The sequence below is a fragment of the Microtus pennsylvanicus genome, chromosome 3 (assembly GCF_037038515.1).
Source record: "Microtus pennsylvanicus isolate mMicPen1 chromosome 3, mMicPen1.hap1, whole genome shotgun sequence".
Taxonomy (NCBI): Eukaryota; Metazoa; Chordata; class Mammalia; order Rodentia; family Cricetidae; genus Microtus; species Microtus pennsylvanicus.
Genome location: NC_134581.1, coordinates 71,391,398 through 71,411,910, shown reverse-complemented (window position 1 = coordinate 71,411,910; position 20,513 = coordinate 71,391,398). Strand labels below are relative to the sequence as shown.

Genomic DNA, 20,513 nt, shown 5'->3' with positions numbered 1-20,513 from the left:
ACCCCCATCCCGCAGGCAAGGAAACCAGAGCAGGAGAGGCTTGACGCTGGATCACTGGCGCATGGAGGAGCTAGACTTTGAAATCTGACCACTTCATTCCAGCACACAAGGGCTTTTAAAATATTATCAGGATTGGGGATGTAGCTTGCCTAATATACCCAAGACCCTGGGTTTAAATCCCAATACCCCAAACAACAACAAATAAAACCAAATCCCTTTCAGAAATATGCTATGGAAAAGACAAACAAACAAACATAGGCTCTACAGGAAATGCCGGCATACAGGCTCAGTAGAGACTAAAGAGGGTCTAAAGCAGAGCAGGCAAACAGGGGAGGGGGCTGAACTGAAGCTTGAGTGAATGGAAGAGCTGAAGGGAGGATATAGGGAAGGGGAAAGGTAGAGTCCAGAGGCAGCAGAGTTGAGGAGCCTTTATGGGCATCACAGCTGGGATTGGAGTACTGGGTAGAGAAACAACAGGGCTGGAAGGGCAAGCTGAAAAGACTCCACAGGAGGTTCCAACTACGAGGAGAGAGGAGGACACACCATCAGTGGGGTGAGGAGGCAAGACAGTCTGGAGGTGGCAGGCAGTAGTGAGCAGAGCAGAGAGAGACGGGGAGATGAGCGAGCAGTCCAGGCAGCCAGTGGGAAGGAGGATTGATGCCTGACATCCTGGGGACAGTGGCAGGAAGGACGCACAGGCAGCAGAGCTACCTCAAAGAAAAAGACCAGCGTGAATGAGAAGTCAGAATGGAGGAGAGACACCTGGAAAGCACGTGTGCCCTTAACAGAAAGAGGCCAGGAGGGGCAAAGAGAAGAGAAGCTGCCTGAGTGGGCAGAGTCAGCTTTTAGACTTCCTAGGTGTGTGTGTTGGGGGCGGTGCCAAGTCAACCAAGTGGAAACCTGTATGAGGTGGCTGAGATGGCTCTGGAGCTGGGGAAACAGGTCTGAAAGCTCCTAGCACAGGTGACAGGTGCGTCCATGAGGGGAGAAGGGGGTTGTGAGAGGATGGGGACCTCAGAAGGCACAACTGTAGAGCCAAGGAGGAAGCAAGCAGAGTGGTGAGCACCCCACGTTCACAAAGGATCAAACCCAGGAAGCAGGAGAGGAGTGACCAACGAGAAGGGAAGATGCTCCCTACGTCCACTCATGAGAACCCAATATTCAGAGCATAGTCACGGCAGAATACCAGCGTTATACAGCCGGGACATGCAAGTCTATAAACCAAAGACCATGACCTACATGGGTGTAGCACAGAGACTTGGATTTAACTTGACGTCACCTTCTTCCTCCACCCTCAAAGAGCAACTAATAGATCTTCTTGGGACTGGTTCCATCCAGTCTAACCAAGAGCCGACTGTCACGTGCATTTATTCCAATGAAGCCCACACTCTCTTTGAAGGAGTGCAGCTTTCAAAGCGCGGTGGATTTCATTGTGCGGGAAGTGTCCTGCCCAAGACGACATGCGTCTGCCCCTAATTGAAAACAGCTTTGCTGCCCTTATCTTCTTTGATGAGGAACATCGGCCCCGAAATATCACTTGGTCTGGTCTCTTCCAATTTAAAAGTGTCAAAAAATGTTAAATTGGCACAAAAGTCCCCATGCTATTAATAATAGAATGCTAGTGAGATTTAACGAGTTTTAAAAGGAACAAACCTTTCCTTGGAAGTTGCGGCTTCCGCAAAGAGGGAAACCACCAGTTTTCTAATTCCTTTTGTGTCGACCCAAACCTCTGCAGCCGGGAGCCTCACCGGACCTTTAACAAGCCAGGCCTCTGCGCGTCAGTGAGTATTCTAGTGCCCGCTCCACCGGGCCTGCTCTTCTCTGCTCAACATTTGAGCCAGTGTGTCAGCCGGCTCAGCACTGGGTGTGTCTACCTCTCTGTCCTTACTGACTAGAAAAGACACTCTGGAGGGCCTTATGAGCAGATCCCTTTCTCAGGAAGGAATGGGATCCGCTCTCAGGGATCATGGCATTTAGGGTTTCCTGGCAGGAGCTTTATACAGTAGATAGTTAAGAGTACAGTCAGTGTGACCCCTGGCTTTGTGATTCTGAGTAAATTGCTTAGTTCATCTCCGAGGCTTCAGTTCTTGGCCATACAAACGTGGAAACTAGTGGCACCAAACGGAATATAAGCTGTGAGCCTGCAGCAATGTTTTCTGCTGTCACCATTGAAACCGCCAAGGCAAACACCCTGGGTCTCCTTTCTCCTAATGACTGGTGACAGAGAAAGAAACTGTGAGCAAACAAGGTGACAGTGTGGGTGAGCACGCCTATGCCGGAGGTACGACGCTGGCATCAGCATGGGGCCGCTCTCATGATTGAAAGACCTGCCCAGCGTGATCCAGCAGTGTTTCCCCCACCCTGTGCCTTCTGGGGGATGACATAATCAGGTCCTTCAGGTGACTGGCAGGTTCACACATGTTTCATGAACCAACGGAATCAAAGGCGATTGTCTAATTCAGTCCTATTTCCCTTGCTTATTCCCTCAGCAATAAGAAGCAAGCAAGAGGAGCCGTAGAGATAGCTCAGCAGGCGGAGGCACTTGCCACAAAAGCCTGGTAACAACAGTCTAATCCCTGGAACCCGCCTAAAGGTGGAAGGATAAAACCAGCTCCAGAGATCCTCTCACTTCTACCCATGTGCTATGATGTGCACACACACACGTCATGCATAGACACACACATGTGTGTGTGCGCGCGCACACACACACACACACACACATAGATAAAAGTTTAAAGATTATCAAGAGAATATCCCTAGTATGTGCACTTCTGGTTTAGGCCACGGTCATTAGGTGAGGCAAAGTGTGCTGTCCTGGGGAATTAGAGGCACAGGACACACCTGGATCATTCTCCTAGCATCTCAATCTTACTCCATTGTAAGCTGTTTAAAACAATATTGTCCCATTGCAACAACGAGATACATTTTATAAGGTCAGTCTGATGGTCCTGGCCTATAATCTTAGGAGGCCTGCACCATCAGGGAGGCCGAGGCAGGCAGGAGGATAGCAGGTTCAGGGCTAGACCAGTGAGACCTTGTCTCAAAATACAAAAGGCTTGGGGGTGTGGCTAAGTGGTGGGATTCTTGCCTCATCTGTGAAAAGCTCTAGGATAGAGTGAGGACAAGAATGAGGTGAGAGAGATAAACACAGAGACAGTGGGGCAGAGAGATACGGCAGAGACAGAGACAGAGAGAGAGAGAGACAGGTTCATATTTTTATGGAGCGCCACACAAAATCTGCAGGTATTTTGAAGATAAAAATGCTTCTTGTTTCCAGACCCTTTGTGGGCTCATGTGCACTCTTATCTGAGAAGAATGTGGGTAATGTTTTTTAAAGGCCCATGTGACAAAGTAAGATAGAGAAGCTTGGATTTAGGGTTGTTTAGACAGTTGTCTGAAATCCTGTCCCCAGGACGAACTGTGGCATCCGAGAGCTGAGCAGTTTTTGCTTCCCTATACCTTTGACTCTCCACATGTATGCTCTTGGAGGGAACAGGAAGCAAACAAAGCAAAATAGGAGTTGACACTTCCGACATCCCTCTACAAATAGAAGAGGGTATAATCTTCTTCCAAATGATTACAGCTAAAAGGGAAAGGCCTGGACTGCTGGGGAAGATGGCATTCTAGAAACCGGCTCTTGTGGCTGGTCCTGGAGGAGAGGAGGTGTTATTTCCACTATGACATGGAGCAAAGCATTTGACAGCTTCAAGGGTGGGCTAGTGCAGCGCAAAACTTCCCGAGACCAATGACGGCAGCATCTCTGAAGTGCATGCATGAGCCAGGAGCACTGCGTGCATTGTTCCGACCCTCATAGCAACTCGATTCCACTCCGTTTTATAGACGAGGAAACTGGGGCTCCCTTAGGAAATCATGCCCTTCAGATGACACACATGGAGCTGCTTTCTATACATTTCAGAATTCAGACACGGGGCCCAAGCAAACCCAATACTGTCATGTGGGGAGGGAAATACTCTCTCACCTTCAGAGCCCAGTCACAATCCATGAGGGCCTTCTCATAGTCCCCAAGCTTTATATAGGCCTGAAATGACACAAACACCTCATATCAGACACAACTCTGTATCAAGGAGTTGTTAGTTAGTACAGAAAGAACAGCTGATATCAGCAGGTAAAGAAAGAACTTTGGATTTGAGGATATGGGGAAAGCTGGGAACCTTATTCACAGGTGGGAGGTACAGCCTGGAGCAACCAATATGGAAGTCAATGTGGGGGATCCTCTGAAATGACCCAGCTATAACACTTCCAGGCACTTCCACAACGGACTCCACACCCTGCCATAGAGATACTTGCATGCATATTTGGCAAGGAGGTGGAACCAGTCCAGATGCCTATCAACATATAAATGGGTAATAAAAATATGATACACATACACAATGGGGTTTTATTCAGCCATAAGGAAACATGAAATTTGCAGGGAAATTGATAGGTTGGGTAGTATATAAAAGGGGCAGAAAGACAAATACCATTGTTCTCTCTCAAATGTGGATTCTAGCTTTAATGTATGTGTGTATATATTTGTATACATGTAAGTATGAGTAAAGGTCATGTAGCCAGGAAACCACTTTTCAAAATAATTAATATTTACTAATAGTAAAATTGGGAGAAAGAGATAAGGAATATATCTATCTATCTATCTATCAAATCTTTTTCTTTTCTTATCAAGAAGCACTACATAGATTTTAGGTACTTTTCTTTTGGAGAAACAGAAATTGTCATCCCATGTAAGAAAGGAAAACTGAGCACCAGGAGGAGAAGTGATTCTCTAGGGTCTCATCTGCCACCAAGAAGAGAGCCGGCCCCACATCTAGGTTTACTCATGACCCAAACTTTCTCAAGGGACTGTGAGATTCTTAGCAATAAGACGAGCTATTTCCACGAAAAAGCCAATCACAGGTGTAACTCTTGGGGAACCAGCGCATGCAGTCAAAGTGGGAGGCGGGCAGAGGGCAGCTGGCTCCTGGGCTCTGCAGGACAGCCCCACTCCCTCTATGGTCCTGAGTCACCCTTGACAACCATGAAGGAGGAAGAAGTCAGCACCATTCTCCATGACAGTCGTGACCATGACTACGGCACTGTAAGTTAAGGTCCCAACATCCCTAAGGTGTCACCATGCGCTTCAACAATTTATCTTAGGCAGCCTTTTATTTCCTCCTTCCTTCCTTTCTTCTTTCCTTCCTCTTAAGACTTGACACCTTTGTGTCGTTTCCATCCTCTTTTGCTTTCCCCCTTTTTCAGAAGAACTGGTTTTCCTAAATGGCAGTTAAATTCCAGATTTATCTAGTGAACACCAGCAATCTTGATTATAACATTAGCTGTAGGGGAGAAACAAAGGCAACGAGGGGGTAGGCTTTTCTTTTTCTCCTTAATAAGCAATAGTCAGTTCCCAGCATCCTTACTGATTTCCAGCACTGCCTGCAAACAGCAGAGGCATTTTAAAAATAGTGGCTCAAGTGATTCCTAATACCAGGCAGCCCATTCTGGGTTTATTTGCCTCAGAATGCAGGCTCTCAGAGAGAGAGGGCTGGAGAGCTGGAAGAAATTGCTTCCCCAAAGCTTCTCAGTGCTCTTCCTTGTATTTATCCACAGCCACTCTTAATGTGATTCTTACGACTAAACAAAGGGTGACTTAAAATTGAACATGGTAAAAATCCAACTAATCTAGATGCATGGGGGTGGGCAACCTGCACTAGATCCAAGTCTGAATTATGCAACATTTTCAAAGCAATTCAAACTCCATTGCTTTCTAATCACTTCAGGGTAACTAGCCTGAATGAGCATCAGTAGGTAGATATTTTCCAAGACCAAATTTGGTGCCGACTATGAAGGAAAAGTAATCATTGTACTGACTGCTTACACTTAAGTGATTCTTCTGAATTCTTTAAATGGGACGTATGGCTCCAGTGTTATGTAAGTAATGGGATACTGGAAAACTGCGACAGAGCATTGGGGGGAAATACATAGTGGATTCTGTCCTTAATAACTTCATATTTATAATATTTATAATCTTGTTAGGGCAATCAGACGGGCACTGCTAAGGTGCCTTCTGGCCATCTTTTTCTATGGACTTGCTTCCTTATAATAATTTTTTTTTTTTGCCACAAATGAGGGTGGGAAAGGACTCCTGGGCTCCAGGCAGATGCATGCAAACTGCTGAGGTAACGAGGCTGTACTGCTCTTGGATTTATTCGTCATTAAATCAGTGTGACTCTCCAGACTCTCCAGCCATCAACTATCCTGCCTCTTGCTTTGAATGCTTCTCTTCCACAAAGCCCAGACAGGCATTCTTGAGTTAGGGAGATTGGAGCTGACGAGGCCTCTGCGGCTGCCTCCCTCTCTGGTAAACGACATGGCATCAAGTCTGTCTCACGGAGGTTCTGATGACAGGTCCTGTCTGTCATGGGATCACGTCCACGGATCTGCCATCCCAAACTTCACTGTGTCTCAAAGATAAGGTTACTCGTGACGTTTTGGTTTCAGATGATAGTTATCAGCCTCCTGCCATCATTAAGCTGCAGGCTGGAAACAGGGGTGTAGGGGGAGGGTTAGGCTGGAAACAGGGGTGTAGGGGGACGGTTAGGCTGGAAACAGGGTTGTAGGGGGAGGGTTAGGCTGGAAACAGGGGTGTAGGGGGACGGTTAGGCTTGAAACATGGGGTGTAGAGGGAGGGTAGGATGGAAACATGGGGTGTAGGGGGAGGGTCAGGCTGGAAACATGGGGTGTAGGGGGAGGGTCAGGCTGGAAACAGGGGTGTAGGGGGACGGTTAGGCTGGAAACATGGGGTGTAGGGGGAGGGTCAGGCTGGAAACATGGGGTGTAGGTGGAGGGTTAGGCTGGAAACATGGGGTGTAGGGGGAGGGTTAGGCTAAAAACAGGGGTGTAGGGGGAGGGCTAGGCTGGAAACATGGGGTGTAGGGGGAGGGCTAGGCTGGAAACATGGGGTGTAGGGGGAGGGTTAGGCCTGGTGCTTTGAGAAACTGAGGTTGCTTGTGACATAAACCTGAAGGGAAAAAGCTTCAGAAACTTTGAATTCCTGAGAAACTGGATGCAGGCTACCCGATCACACAATCAAAAAGCAGGTTTGATAAAATGAGGAGAAAACTAATTAGGAGAGCAGCCTTTGAGAGTCCAAGTTCTCACAGGCTACTTCAGCCTCCTAGTTTCTCCTATCCACATGGGATACAGGGCCTGGTCATCATGAGTGGCGTGCAGGAGCCATCTTGCACGGTGAAGAATGCTGGTTATGCGCTGCTCTTCCCAGACCCAGTCCCGCGGGTGACTGAAGACAGCAAGTATTTCTGCCCCAGAAATTGGCCCATGCGACATACAACCACAAGAGCTGGTTGGAAAACACTTACCAGCCCACCAACGATACCGTCTATCTTCGTCTCTGCTTTGACAGGCTTGGCACCTGTTCTCTGAGTCACCACCGTGGACCCTGGCGTGGGTGACCTACCTGGGCTCGGTTGGTGTACAGCACCTTCATGTCCTTCAGCTTCCCCAGACCTTCAGTGTAGCAGAAGATGGCTGCCTCATAGTCGCCCTTGACAAAGGCCTCATTCCCCTTCTCCTTCAGGGCTAGGAGAATAAACGGCAACAGTGAGCCCTCATCACATGTCACAAGCTCCTTCCAGATTGCAGACTTTCCAGCTCAGTGCATTGCCACTTAGTTTTCTCTGCAGCTATTCAAGGTCCAATTTCTTTAAGTGTCTATTTTCCCCTTCAAGTCTATGTCAAGTTTTCCTCAGAGAAACAACATTTTTCCGAACTGAGGCTTACGTTTGCTCCTCCCAGTTTTATTTACTTTTGACCAAGGCAAGTGCCCCATAATCTTTGAGCAACTAGGGAATGGACAAGGTCTGTATTACACATACCATCAGGTGTTGAGGATAGCCCAGAACACACTCAGTACATTCATGTACCCAGCCCCAAAGACAGCACATCTCTTTATCCATTTTCATTTATTTCATATCCCCCTTCTCCTGTTTCACTTTTTTTTTTTCTGACCATACCTTTACCCTAGGCTAGCCTGTGGAGCCTCCCTTCTTTCCTACTTCCCAAGAACCATTCAGAAATCTGATTGACTTAGTCTACCTGGTGCCGGCTGAGGTTGTATCCTGCTCTCTGCGTGTTAGTAAGAACGAAGAACGGACCACCAAGGATTTCTGCCTGGTCATGTCCTCTGACTGCTGGTCCATCGTGAACCCACCCCCCAGGGCATCCAATGTCCTCACGCATCAGCATGCAGACTTTCATGGGCTCATTCCAGCTTGAGCCATCCTAGCTATTGAAACGTAAGGACCGGCAATTACCATCTGCTAGGACTCTGCTTTCTCGTCTTCTCTTGGCTCGTTCCTTTGCATCCTTCTCCACTGATGCCAAGAAGGCCTCTGACAGCAAAGCAGTTATAGCATTAAAAAAAAAAGCCAGATAATCCAATCAGTCCTTTAGTTCTCAATTCAAAGGAAGCTACTGTGGGACTTCACAGTTGTACCTTTAATGCATACAAATGCAGGCACGCACATGAATGCACGTGTGTACACGCACACATGCATGCATAAACACACATAAGTACACACGTTTCTGAGGCAGCTAAAATGGCACTTTCTTAATTTGCCATTAAATGCTGACCTGCGTGTATTATTATGTGTGATGGCTGTCTATGCTTCAGATTTGAAGTATGTCTTTTAAGAGAGTTTTTCCTTTAAAGGGAGACCTTTTATTGTTGTTCTATTTGGTATAATGAGCCTCAGAGCTGAGCAACATGGAAAACACCAGCATTCCCTAGGGAAGGAAGGGTAAATTGGATCATAAGGAATAACAGAATCCAGTTTACAAAAGATTGGCCAGGAGAAAACAAAAACCAAACCCCAAATTCAGGAAAGTCTCTAGATGCTGCCTCCTCAGACCAGAGCACCCAAACCTTGGTGATTAGCAGAGTTTTGTTCCTGGGTTGTTTGTGAGCCCAGAGGCTATAATTTAAGGGTTTGGAATTTACATTCTTAAAACAAACAAACAAACAATAAACAAAAAAAACTGATCCTGATCCTAAATGAATAAAACCTACTAGAAGAGAGATGCTGCACCGGGCGGTGGTGGCACACGCCTTTAATCCCAGCACTTGGGAGGCAGAGGCAGGTGGATCTCTGTGAGTTCGAGACCAGCCTGGTCTACAAGAGCTAGTTCCAGGACAGGCTCCAAAACCACAGAGAAACCCTGTCTCGAAAAAACAACAACAACAACAAAAAAACAAAAAAAAAAAAAAAAGAGAGATGCTGCCCTTACCTGGGTTCATTTCATCTGCATTCTGCAAGGCACGGGACATCATAAAAACAAAGAAACAAAGTTTAAAACTCAGTCTCCGATAAATGTGTTTATCAGCCAAGAGAACAAAACAACCACAAACGAGCAGTCAGGTTATTTCCCTTACCCCCAATACTAATGGCTCCCAAATTTACAGGGCTTGCAACATTTAAAAAGCTGGAGTTGTAACTGTGGACATAATTCCGGGCCTGATCCTGTAGAATCAAGATGGCCCAAGTCAAGGGACCCCACCTCCCAACCTATGACTATGTTAGAAATATGAATATGAGTTTAGAAACGCGACACTCAAGCTCAAGGGGTAGAGAGGTTGGGTTTCCACTAAAGGAGGAGAAGAAAGCACCCACAGAGTTTATACTTTCCATATGGAAAACTGATCTAGCAAGCCTGAAACACAATACTACTCCAGCTTCACTGGACAGTCTGAGATCGCACCAGGTCTCCTGACTGAATCTACATATAGAACTCTATAGCAGAAAGGGAAACCTCGGGTGCTCTTGGGGGACTGATCATGGTCTTGTTCAAGGTGGTCCTGCATCCTTCCTCTTCTTGATCTCTCTCCATCAGCTGCAGCTTCTTTTCTGTCTCCAGGACAGCTTTCTGCTGTATGACGGGATCATCGGAATTCATATCTTGAATTAAATTGGCTAGAGGAGAAATCACATGTGACTCAATTGAACAAGTCCTTCAAAGGGAAAAAGACTCCATCCATTGGAAAGGATGCTGTTGAAAATTGATAAGGTCAATCTTAAGATAGGAGAAGAGGGTAATAGGAGGCCCAATGAGTCACTGGGACTAATGTGAAACAAGAATGAATAACATTTGTTTTACCTAGGGTGGGGGGAACAAATGGCAAGATAATTTAATGCTGGGCTCCACGAAATAGAGTTTTAAAATCACTGCTCAACACAGTAGTAATTTATGGCTCGTTTATTAGGAGTTGTGTATTTTGATGACTATTAGAGAAAAATGATGAATAAAAAATATCCCTTTGTTTGGTTTGAAAAGCTTGTGATCTTGCGTGGGAGACAAACATAATAGAAGCAGCTTTGAGATTCACAAAACAACAGGGTCCTCCTGTTTAACTGCCTCCCTGCCTCTCTTCACTGCACGGTCTACCCAGACTGGTGTCCACAGACTGCCACTCAGAGGGATTTCTCTCCTCTGCCCTCCCATCCCACCTACCCGTTGAATCTGCTCATCTCACTCCAACTTCAGATTGATCTAACTATCCATGTTTAGCAGCCTTGACTAGAGATGCTGAATATTGATGGAGAAAGATGGGTAAATTCCCTGGGGAATCTGGTCCCAGTTTGACTGGACCGCCAGCGACCATCACACTTGTAGCAATCCTATTATGCCCTCCTAGGGTAGGCAGTCTATTATTCTCTTAAAGAGTTTCGAGTTTGGGGCAATTTAAATCTGATCATTCCAAACAGAAGACATTGCTTATTAATTCAAAGAGGGAAGGGATGACATCAGGGATGAGCTCTTTTAAGGTCATGTTGTTAAACTCACACAGCTGCGCACATCTGCATCCATCTTTGGTTCTCACCACAGAGGGATGCTGCCTCTCTTGTGTGAGGTTTGAGCTTCTGCTTATGCAAGGGGGTTGAAAAATGAATTCTACTCTAGAAGCGAAGAAAGTCATTTGTGGCCAGTTTTGCTATCTATCTGAACATGCTTGATACACGGTTTTGTAAAATGTGAATTAGTGCGTAGCCTACATTTTATTTGTAATATGCTTAAAAGATTTTGCATGGTACCTGTGGTTCTAGGTAGTGTGGACACCATGAGTCAAAGGTAACCCAGTTTAGTACTGATAGGTATCCATGTGGATTAGTTTTTATGTGTCAGACAACAGGTAAATGCTGAGTTGAATACCTATATGTGCATGCTATATATTCTTCGGGATATGACTGTGTCAAGTTTCACAGCTATGAGTAGTTTATAATAAAGAGTCTCTAGGCTGGCCAAATGGCTAAGTAGATAAAGGTGCCTGCTGCCAAAGCTGATGGCCTGAATTTCATCCCCAATATCCACAGGGTAAAAGGAAGGAACTGACTTCCAAAAGTTGCCCCCTGACCCTCACGCGAGCATGCACATTCTCTCTCCCTGTTAAACAAATAAGTGTAATTTTAAAAGATCTCATGATGAAACCTTAGACCGTGTAAACCTAACCAAAAGTTTTTATGAAGTAAATGGAAGAATAAGTCGAAAGAACGAAGGAAATTAAAAAAGAACAGAGGAAATTAAATAAGCAAATAAATATAAAGAGGCTGCACTCCTTCACATTGTTGCCAACACCTGCTATGGACAAACTTTTAAAGTTGCTGCCATCGTAATGAATGAGATTGGAATCTAATTAACATGTTATTTTTCACTTTGCTGATTATGATTGGACTGAATATCTTATTAGCTCTTATCCTATTATGCCTATTCTTATTCTTGGCCCGTTTTTTACTGGGTCATTTGTCCCCTTTGCATTGATATAAGTGACTTCTATACAAATTCTGGACTGGTCACATGGATTTTTTAAAAATCCCCTTGGGTACAATGTCTTTTCATTTGTTTTTATGCAGGCTTGGATTGATCTAACATCCTCTTCCAGCCCTTTGGGCACCTGCATATACGCTCACACAGATACACGCTTACACATAAAAACAAATCTGCAGTTTGGTTATTTTCTTTTCTCATCACTGCGTGAGATCCTTGTGCACACTTGAACCTCGTGCAGGGCGGGGGCACAGCTGGCTGAGGGTGAAGAGTCTTCCCCACTGTTTTGTCCTCCCTGTTACAGATGTGCAATCCGTTCCGCGGGCCTCACTCCCCTCTGCTGCACTGTGTGCACTTTCTAGCATGCTCACATCCTCACATGGATCACCAAAGAGATTTTTTGTTTTGCTTTGTTTTGTTTTTTTAAATCTCAAACAGGAGTGAGATCACCATTTTTTTTTCCTGTGAAATTTTCCTGGTAATTATTGGTCCTTTGTTCTTCCACATGGACCTTTGGGTCAATTTGTTGAATTTGAACACAGACCACTTTGGGGATTTTGATTTAGACTGATGGTGTAGAAGAATTTGGGGACAACTGTTGTCTTTACCAAATGATACCTGAGGAACCAATACATGTCTTTTTATAGACAGATGTTCTCTTATGTCTTTTAATACAATCTGTATTGACCAAGCCCCATATTTCACCCGAATTCAGTTAGCTTCTCCCTGACTTTTTTCCTCAGGTCTTGGCTCTCATCAAGGGCACCAGGTTGCAGCCATTGTTTCCTTAGGTTTTTTAGGGCTGTGGCTTTCTGTCAAGCCTTCCATGTTTTTGAAGACTTCTATGATTTTTATTTGTTGGTCTTAACATTTATTTAATGGTTGTGTTTGCGGGGGGGGGGGTGAGGTAGGTGAATGTGCAGGTTCCACAGAGGTCAAAGGATGGTGGGAGTTGGTTCTCTCCTCCCACCAGGTGGGTTCTGAGGCCAGAATTCTGGGAATCAGACAGTCCATCAGCCTGGGCAGCAAATACCTTCCCCCCTGAGTCATCTCTTCACTTCACTTGAACAGTTTCCTGCTACACCAACTCCAGTGTAGACCCTGCTTCTACCACGGTCTGAGTGGCTCCCCTGAGCTGGTCTGTGGCAGTTTCCAAAGGTATCAGGTCAACTGTTTTACAGTTTGGGTTTATTTGGTGTGTTTCTCAGGCTAGATCGACTTGGGCTATAGGACTGGGGAGAAAGACAACAGCAAAGCATTGTAGGGTACAAGATATCACTAGATTTATCATGATGGGAACCACGACAATTTGTGGAAGTTTGTATTTGCCAGCTTCTATCTACTGTTGAATTACTTTCCACACCGCAGGCTTTGCAACAAACCTTAATGAATCTCTCATTTAATGGGAGGAGAGGTATGCTCCGGCTCCCTGAAGGAAACAAAAGTTATCAAGAATTCACCTGGGTGGGAGAAATGTTTGATTCATTTACCTACTTACTTATCCAGTCTCATTCACGTCAGTGTGAATTCATGGATATTTATCTTCTACTTTGGATTATAATGTAAACCTATGTTGTTTATTCTGTTGCTCATATTGTCCCCATTCTCCCCACCGGGAGCTCTTTCAATTAAATTTTTATAATTTTCTCCACGAAGATCTTAAATATATTTTGTCAGTTTTATTTTCATATTGAAATGCGGCATTCCTGAGGCCAAAATGCAGAAATCTCATTTCAAGGTATGAATACAAAGGAAACGAACTCAATCTACGCAGAGTTCTTGGCACTTCCATACTCGTTAGTGTTATTCCTGATAGAATCACATAGGATCACTCGGGGACTAGACAGGAAAATGGTGCCTGTGCTCCGGCTCACATGTCAAAGGAGGTTGTTTTGGGGCTGGAGAACAAAGAGAACAAGGCAAGCTGTAGCCAAACAGGAGGAATGCATGCTTCCATCATACTAGCCAGAGCAGTGAACTACAGTGAAAGTCATGTGCTGTACACGTGATAACGGCTAGGAGGGTAGACCTTTAACGTACTCACCAAAAGAGGTGTCACGTATGTGCTTTGACAGGTTAATTTGATTGGCTTAATTAGTTCATAATATATACAAAATATTACATCTGTCATAAATATGTAAAATTTTGTTAAATAAAACTTAGGAAGGTGTTTGTTTTAAAGACCATTTTATATGATATCAATGTTTGCCATCTACCTTCTTTGTATAATATTTGCTTGGTAAATATTTCTACATTTTTAAGCACTCTATCTACCCCTGTCTTGTAGATCTGTCTCTCTAGGCTCAAGCCTAAAGGCTATTGCACACTGAATATCTTCTCTGGGATGTCTTACTCATCAAACCTGACACACCTATCCTTCTTCTATGTTAGCTCTGCCTCAAATCAAATGCCCCAGCTCAGTAAATCACTGACCTCCTACCTGCCACTCTGCTCTCAGGACATACCCATGAGTTCTCGTTCTCTCTCAGCCCCCCCAGCCAAGAACACCAAAGCTTGTCAAGAATATCTTCTGTGTTTCTATTAAGTACTCTCTGTTCCCATTGTCACCATATCTGCCCAGCTGATGGCTTCTACCCCCTGCGGGACTTGGGGAAAGCCTCTTGGTGGGAGCCTGAGCACCCTATTTCCACTCCGACCCACATTACACACACCCAGCACTTGAATTCTCTAAGATGTTAATACTCTAGTTTTAAGGATTCCCCTCAAGGGGCCTCTGGAGCATTGTTCTCGGCAAACGTGAGCTCTGGGCTGCAGCTTCCTCAGCTGCCGCAGTCTTCCAGTCTTTCCTCCCTCTGATGGACCCTTCTCTCTTTGCTTATGTCTCTGCACCCCTTCAGGCCTTTTCAGTCCTTCTGCTTCTAGGAAGCACCACACTGTCTCCTTAGCACCCAGATTTGCCATCTCCTCACTTCCCAACTAGAACATTCCTTCACATCTGTCACAAGGGTCAACTCCTGCTGACTCTGTAGATTTATTTACGTGTCACTTCTTGAGAGAAGTTTTGACAGTTGTTACAGTTAGAATGCATATACTCTGTCTTATCTGATCTATGCTGACGCCCTACACCTCAATATTTGGTCTTTAACTAAGTGATATAAGAGTTGGGCTCCAATCCAATATGATGGGTGTCTTAATTAGAATATGTTCTTACTGACATGGGTCTTTGTGAAGAGTCACACTGAGCTGTGCTCTTCTTCAGGGCTATCTTTAGGAGTCAGCACCTTAGGCAAAGGCATCAAGAATATAATCAAGAACTGCAAAACTGCCCCCTTTGATAGCTGCTCCCCCAACCGGAACCAGACTCAGAACTACTTGGATTTCAGTGACTGGGAGAAGGCTACGACTGAGAAAAGAGGTGATGGCGCCGTTCCTGAGCAGTGCTTGTGTGAGTTCAAGCCCTGCTGCACCATCCAGATCCTGGTTCTCAATCTGGGACAATGGCCAAGCAGAAGGTATCTTTCCTAGGAAAACCTGACGTAAAGGCGGATTTAGGTACATGATGGTTCTTACTCATTGGCAAAGGAAAAAGACACACACACACACACACACACACACACACACACACCGACAAGAAGGTATACAGGAAAGGTTAGGGAGAAAACTTCATTGGTAAAGTGCTTGCCAACACACAAATCTGAGGATCTGAGCTTGATCCTCAATGCCCCTGTAAAGAACTGGATGTGGCAGTCCATCTGTAATTCCAGTGCGTGGGAGACAGATACAGGTGGGGCCCTGGGGCTTGTTGGTTAGGGACCATAGCCTAACTGGTGAGCCTCAGGTCCCAGTGAGAAACCCTATCTAAAAGAAAAAAATAAAGTAGATATATGTGTTTTCCTGCTCATGAACACAAACACACACCTGCATATAAACACACACACACACATAACATATGCTGTAAATACACAATGAGAAGTAGCCTTCTCCAAAGTCAAATGCAGAGGTCTAAGGAAAAACCAATCCTGTCAACCCTTTGTTCTGAAACAGCAGAGTTTCAAGAACAGTGATAAAATAAAATATATTTCCCCTGTTTAATTCACCTAGCCTCTGATACTCTCTGATAACAGTCCTGCCCGACAACTGCCTAAGCTGGGTCAGCTTCTTCTGCACTTTTCAACTCTCTCTTCCTTCCACACCTCACCTTGAAATTATTTGTTTAATATCTACTTTCCCACTAAGCTATGCATGTCATAAAAAAGTGATTCTTTTTCTGCCTTGTGTACTACTTAGGAATAACACACAGCAGGAGCCTGAGGAATGGATACATAGAATCTATATGCATGTAGCCATTCAAATTTAGTTAAAAATGCAAACAGGATTAGCAATTTGGTCACCTTCCCACGGCTCAGGGTGTCCAACAGTTACCACAGTGACCATTTGGATCACTGTGGAAAATTCAATTGCATGATGCTAATATAAAAGGTACCTGGGTAAATTGAGAATAAATAAAGACTAGACAGGGAAAAAAAGATGGGGAAATGACAACATCCAAGTGCAGAGATGAAATGCCAGAGTATGGGGAGCACACCATAAGCAGCTTATTGCTGCTCAAGTGTGAGGTGAAAGAGATGAGAGGGTTCACAGACAAGGTCACGTGAGGGCTTAGTCCCGACGAGAGCTCCTGATTTATTGCGACTGAGAACACAAGCAGAGAAGTGTCTGGCCAGATCTGCAGTTTAGATACATTACTCCGTGGGGAGTACAGGCCTGACGGCAGGAACAAAGATTAGAGGTTGTTAAGAGTCTGCAGAGAGGAACCGGAACAAAGGGAGGTTCAGACTAGATGGACAGTGGGTGGGGCGGGGGAGCCCAACCCGAAGTCTGATTGGATAGAGCGTGGTAAAGGAGGGAGGAGTCCCACTGGCTCGTAGATTTGGGGGTGACAGTGCCACCAACTGAGAGCAGAAGCAGAGGGCCGAGGGGGAAGTTTGATTTAGGAAGGGGGAAAGGAGAGAAAGTAAGAGATAATGACTCAATTCTGGACGCATTAAGCTGGAAGCAAGTGGGATTTAGAGTCCACTTGGCAATTAGCCATAGAGCCTGAGACTCCGAAAGAAAGACAGAGAGGCAGCAGAGACACCAGCAAACAGGTGGGTTTGCATGAAGAGATGGGTGAGCAGTGTACCAAGGTCACAAAGGCATTCAGGAGGGAGAGGAGGAGAGGCCGGCGAGGAACGCAAAGAACACACTGGTGTGCATCCACATGAGGTTACCCCATTTCTAAATCGGGTTCTTCTTAGCCTCAAACAAGCTGTGTAAAGTCTGGGAAGGGGTGTACTGGTTTGGAATCTCTTCCATGTCTTATATGGGTTCAGAGTATATTCTCTGAAGAATATATATCCTACCTGCTTGAGCTCGGGAAGGGTGTTCTAGGCCAGAGGGAGAGAGAAAAATGACACTCATAAGTCATTCATGTCATTGGTGGATCTGGAGGGAAAGCCACACTCTTGCCCCCTGCCTACAACAAGGGGGACCCAAATGACCGCACAGACTCTCCGGCGATCCCAGAGCAAACATCTAGACTCCCTGGCAACATGGAAACACCAGCTCTGGTTGAACGGAAAGGCACATGGAGGAGAGCTGTCAGCCTGAATTTCAGAGAGACTGAAACAGCTTCTATGATACCAATTAACAGGCAGAAAATACTGCCCCAAGGCTGTAAGTGAATTCTCAATAGCCTTTCTGTTTAATTTCAATTACACTTTTTTTTGAGAGAGAGAGAGAGACAGAGAGAGAGAGAGAGAGAGAGAGAGAGAGAGAGAGAGAGAGAGAGAGAGAGAGAGTCATAAACCTGTCGGACAAGCCAGGAGCTAACTTAGAGCCGTCATTTTCTCCTTACCATTCCACCTCCCCAAAGCAGAACTCAGTCTATGATTTACAGCTACTTACTGATTTCATCCACATTTTCCAGAAATCTCTGCAAGTCTCTCTCTTGATCATCAGCCATTGCAGACACAAATCTCTAAGGAAGGCAGTATAAATTATGAAATTAATAATAAAACACTAAACAGAACCGTCGGGCTTATTATCTGTTTAAGACTAAGAGCCAAGAGATTATTATTAAGGCCGATTTGTGTTTGTAAATGTCATGAATAACAGTGGGGCAAAGCCATTTTTCTATGGCTGCTGTTTAAGGCCAAGGGACACTCATTACTTGTGGCAATACTTCCGGAGAGCTGCCAGCCCTGTCTCTGCTGGGGAAATTGCTCTACAATAATTCCTCCAAAGGCAACACCGACCACTGTAATTTAGGAATCAGAGGCAAAGGAAGCTGGGAGAGCAGCCGATGAGCTGCCAGGGCTAGAGGTTGGGTAGTGCCCAACTTTGGCCATGACAGGCATGCCTAGTCAGAAGCTAGGGCCAGGTAGTGCATCAGGTAAGTAGAGAGGGGACTATCTACATATATATGTCCACACTTGCTTAAAACCTATGGCTCTGGCTTGTTTCTGAGCACAAAGGGAAGGCACAAATTGTCAAAAGATGTCAAAGTCCACCAGGGCCTGCTTTCCAATACCTCCACTCCAACCCCATCCCCACCAAAGTACATTGGCTTTATTACACTTGGTTTTGAACATGAAGACTACATGATAAACTTAGTGGTACTCAAAGGTTTACCCACACAGCTAAAGATCACCTGAAACTCTGTAAAACATTGATTTCCCCAGCTTTGGTTCACATAGGAGTTGCTCCCCAGGGATGCACCTTTTAAAGACACTACGCGGTGACATTTAAGACAACGATGAATTAGAACTCTGTCAAGTACAATTACGCAGTTTCTCTGTGCATGCTATGGAAACCAAAATGAGAACCCAGAGGACACCACGGGGTTGATTTCAGCAACTGGGACTTGGGTTATTAGTGAGGCTTCCTTAGCTAGGGAACAGCCTTGCACAAGGCTCAAAGAGTTAACCTTCCCTGGAAACTCGTCCAAGGGTACGAAGCTAGCACCGGCCAGCGCTTCACAGAGACAGCCAGTCTTTCCAGAGCGGTTAACCAAAGTCAGAGGGGTCCACAGCTGCGCAGAGCGGCAGGGCACAGAGGAGGACTAACCCGTGCCCCGCCCCTCCGTCCTGCACACCCCACTGCAGGGCGGGGACAGCTGCAATGTTGCTTAGCAACCGCTCCCCAGCGTCCTGGCCTCGTACCCTCAGTGTTGGTCCCAGCCTGCAGCTGGTACCTGCCACATCCTCAGGGTCCCAAGCCAGTGGCCTTTGTTCAACTCTGAGGCCAGGCCAGGACCAGTCCCAGGGTAGACCCCAGGGCCACCCAGTTGAACTGACCTGCAGCGCCCAAGATCGGACAGGAAGTGGAAGTGGAGAGCAAACTGTGACTGGCCTCTGCGGGGGGGAGAGGCGGGGCCTGGCGGGGCGGGGCTTCTTGTGACTCCCCGAATGCGCTGCCCGGTTTGTACCTGGGACGTCCCACCCAGAGCCAGAAACCTAGGTAGCTAAGCGCTGGTCCCTAAAGCCCTTTCGCTTTTGAGGAGCGCGGGGTTTCAGTCCCAGTTGGTTTCGTATCTTTCGCCCACAAAGTTAAAGTCTCCATCCAGCGTACTTCTGTGTGAGTTTTGTTTCCTGTTTTGTTTAATGACCAATGTGTGGTCTCTAAGGCAGTAGTAGCGTAGTTTTCTTGCTTCTCAATTTTTCTCACAAAACGGAAAAAACGGCACTTTCTCTTTAAGTTATTACAATTAAGAGGCCTGGATCCTAACTACAGGCATAAGTGGTATGTAGCGAACACTAGTAGGATTTAGGGCAGCGTGAGCTTGGGACACATTAATTCACATTCAAAATATATACCTTTAAAGAGAACTCTCCCCTCAAGCTCCACCGCATCCCTGTCACACCAATCAGGGTTATCACTGTGTAGTCCAACCAGGCCTCAAACTCCTATCCTCCGACCTCAGCCTACTGAGGGCAGGAATTAGAGTTACATGCCATCAGATCCAGCAGTAATCTGTTTTATTTAATGCGATGCACTAGGTCTTTGTAGGTGAGAAGTTTGACGGGAACAAGATTGAGCTGATGACCCCAGTAAAAGTTGTGGGTGCTTTTACAGAATATGTGATAGGGGCTGAGAAGTCTTCAGCACTTACCAGGAGGGCAAAGAGGTCCAGGCTGAGCCAGCCACTTCCAACACAGATGGCAAGATTCTATAGCTCACAGCCTCAGATAATAGGAGGATTATTTGAAGCCTCCATGGGCATGGGGTGCAGAGGCAGCAGCCTAGCAGGGGTACTTGCCAATGCAGGACAGCCCAAAGGAGCAGAGAGATCTTCTTCTATTTAAGCCCCTGCCACATTTTTCTTTCTTTCTTTCTTTCTTTCTTTCTTTCTTTCTTTCTTTCTTTCTTTCTTTCTTTCTTTCTTTCTTTTTCCTGCTTAAAACCAATGGAGGTTTGAGCTCCCAAGTGAGAATTAATGGAACTCGGAAATCACTCTGCATTTGATGGATGCATGTAATGAGTGAGCAAGAGCTGATAATGTGTCAACATTTGGGGTGGGCTTGTCACCTCAGCATAACAGAACATGCCCATCTCAACGGATTCAGCCATCCAGGCTACCTGGTCTTCATTCGATACTATGCCCAAATCCAGGGACCTTGTGATTGAGTCTGTGTAGATTAGGATCACCATTGTTAGATGTTAAGGGTCAGTGTCCGTGT

At 45.7% G+C, this 20,513-nt stretch overlaps 1 protein-coding gene across 1 annotated transcript in view; it reads right to left on the bottom strand.

Annotated features, from left to right (window-relative positions):
• Nucleotides 1–19,153, bottom strand: part of Ttc12 (tetratricopeptide repeat domain 12) — a 43,636-nt gene extending 24,483 nt beyond the window's left edge. The window contains exons 1-7 of the mRNA XM_075967797.1: nucleotides 19,131–19,153; nucleotides 17,740–17,812; nucleotides 9,823–9,983; nucleotides 9,301–9,322; nucleotides 8,328–8,405; nucleotides 7,472–7,593; nucleotides 3,980–4,039 (exon numbers count right to left, since the gene is read on the bottom strand). Coding sequence (XP_075823912.1) covers nucleotides 3,980–4,039; nucleotides 7,472–7,593; nucleotides 8,328–8,405; nucleotides 9,301–9,322; nucleotides 9,823–9,983; nucleotides 17,740–17,797 — 501 coding nt within the window. The 5' untranslated portion in view covers nucleotides 17,798–17,812; nucleotides 19,131–19,153. The remainder of the gene's footprint in view (nucleotides 1–3,979; nucleotides 4,040–7,471; nucleotides 7,594–8,327; nucleotides 8,406–9,300; nucleotides 9,323–9,822; nucleotides 9,984–17,739; nucleotides 17,813–19,130) is intronic.
• Nucleotides 19,154–20,513: the final 1,360 nt, after the last annotated feature.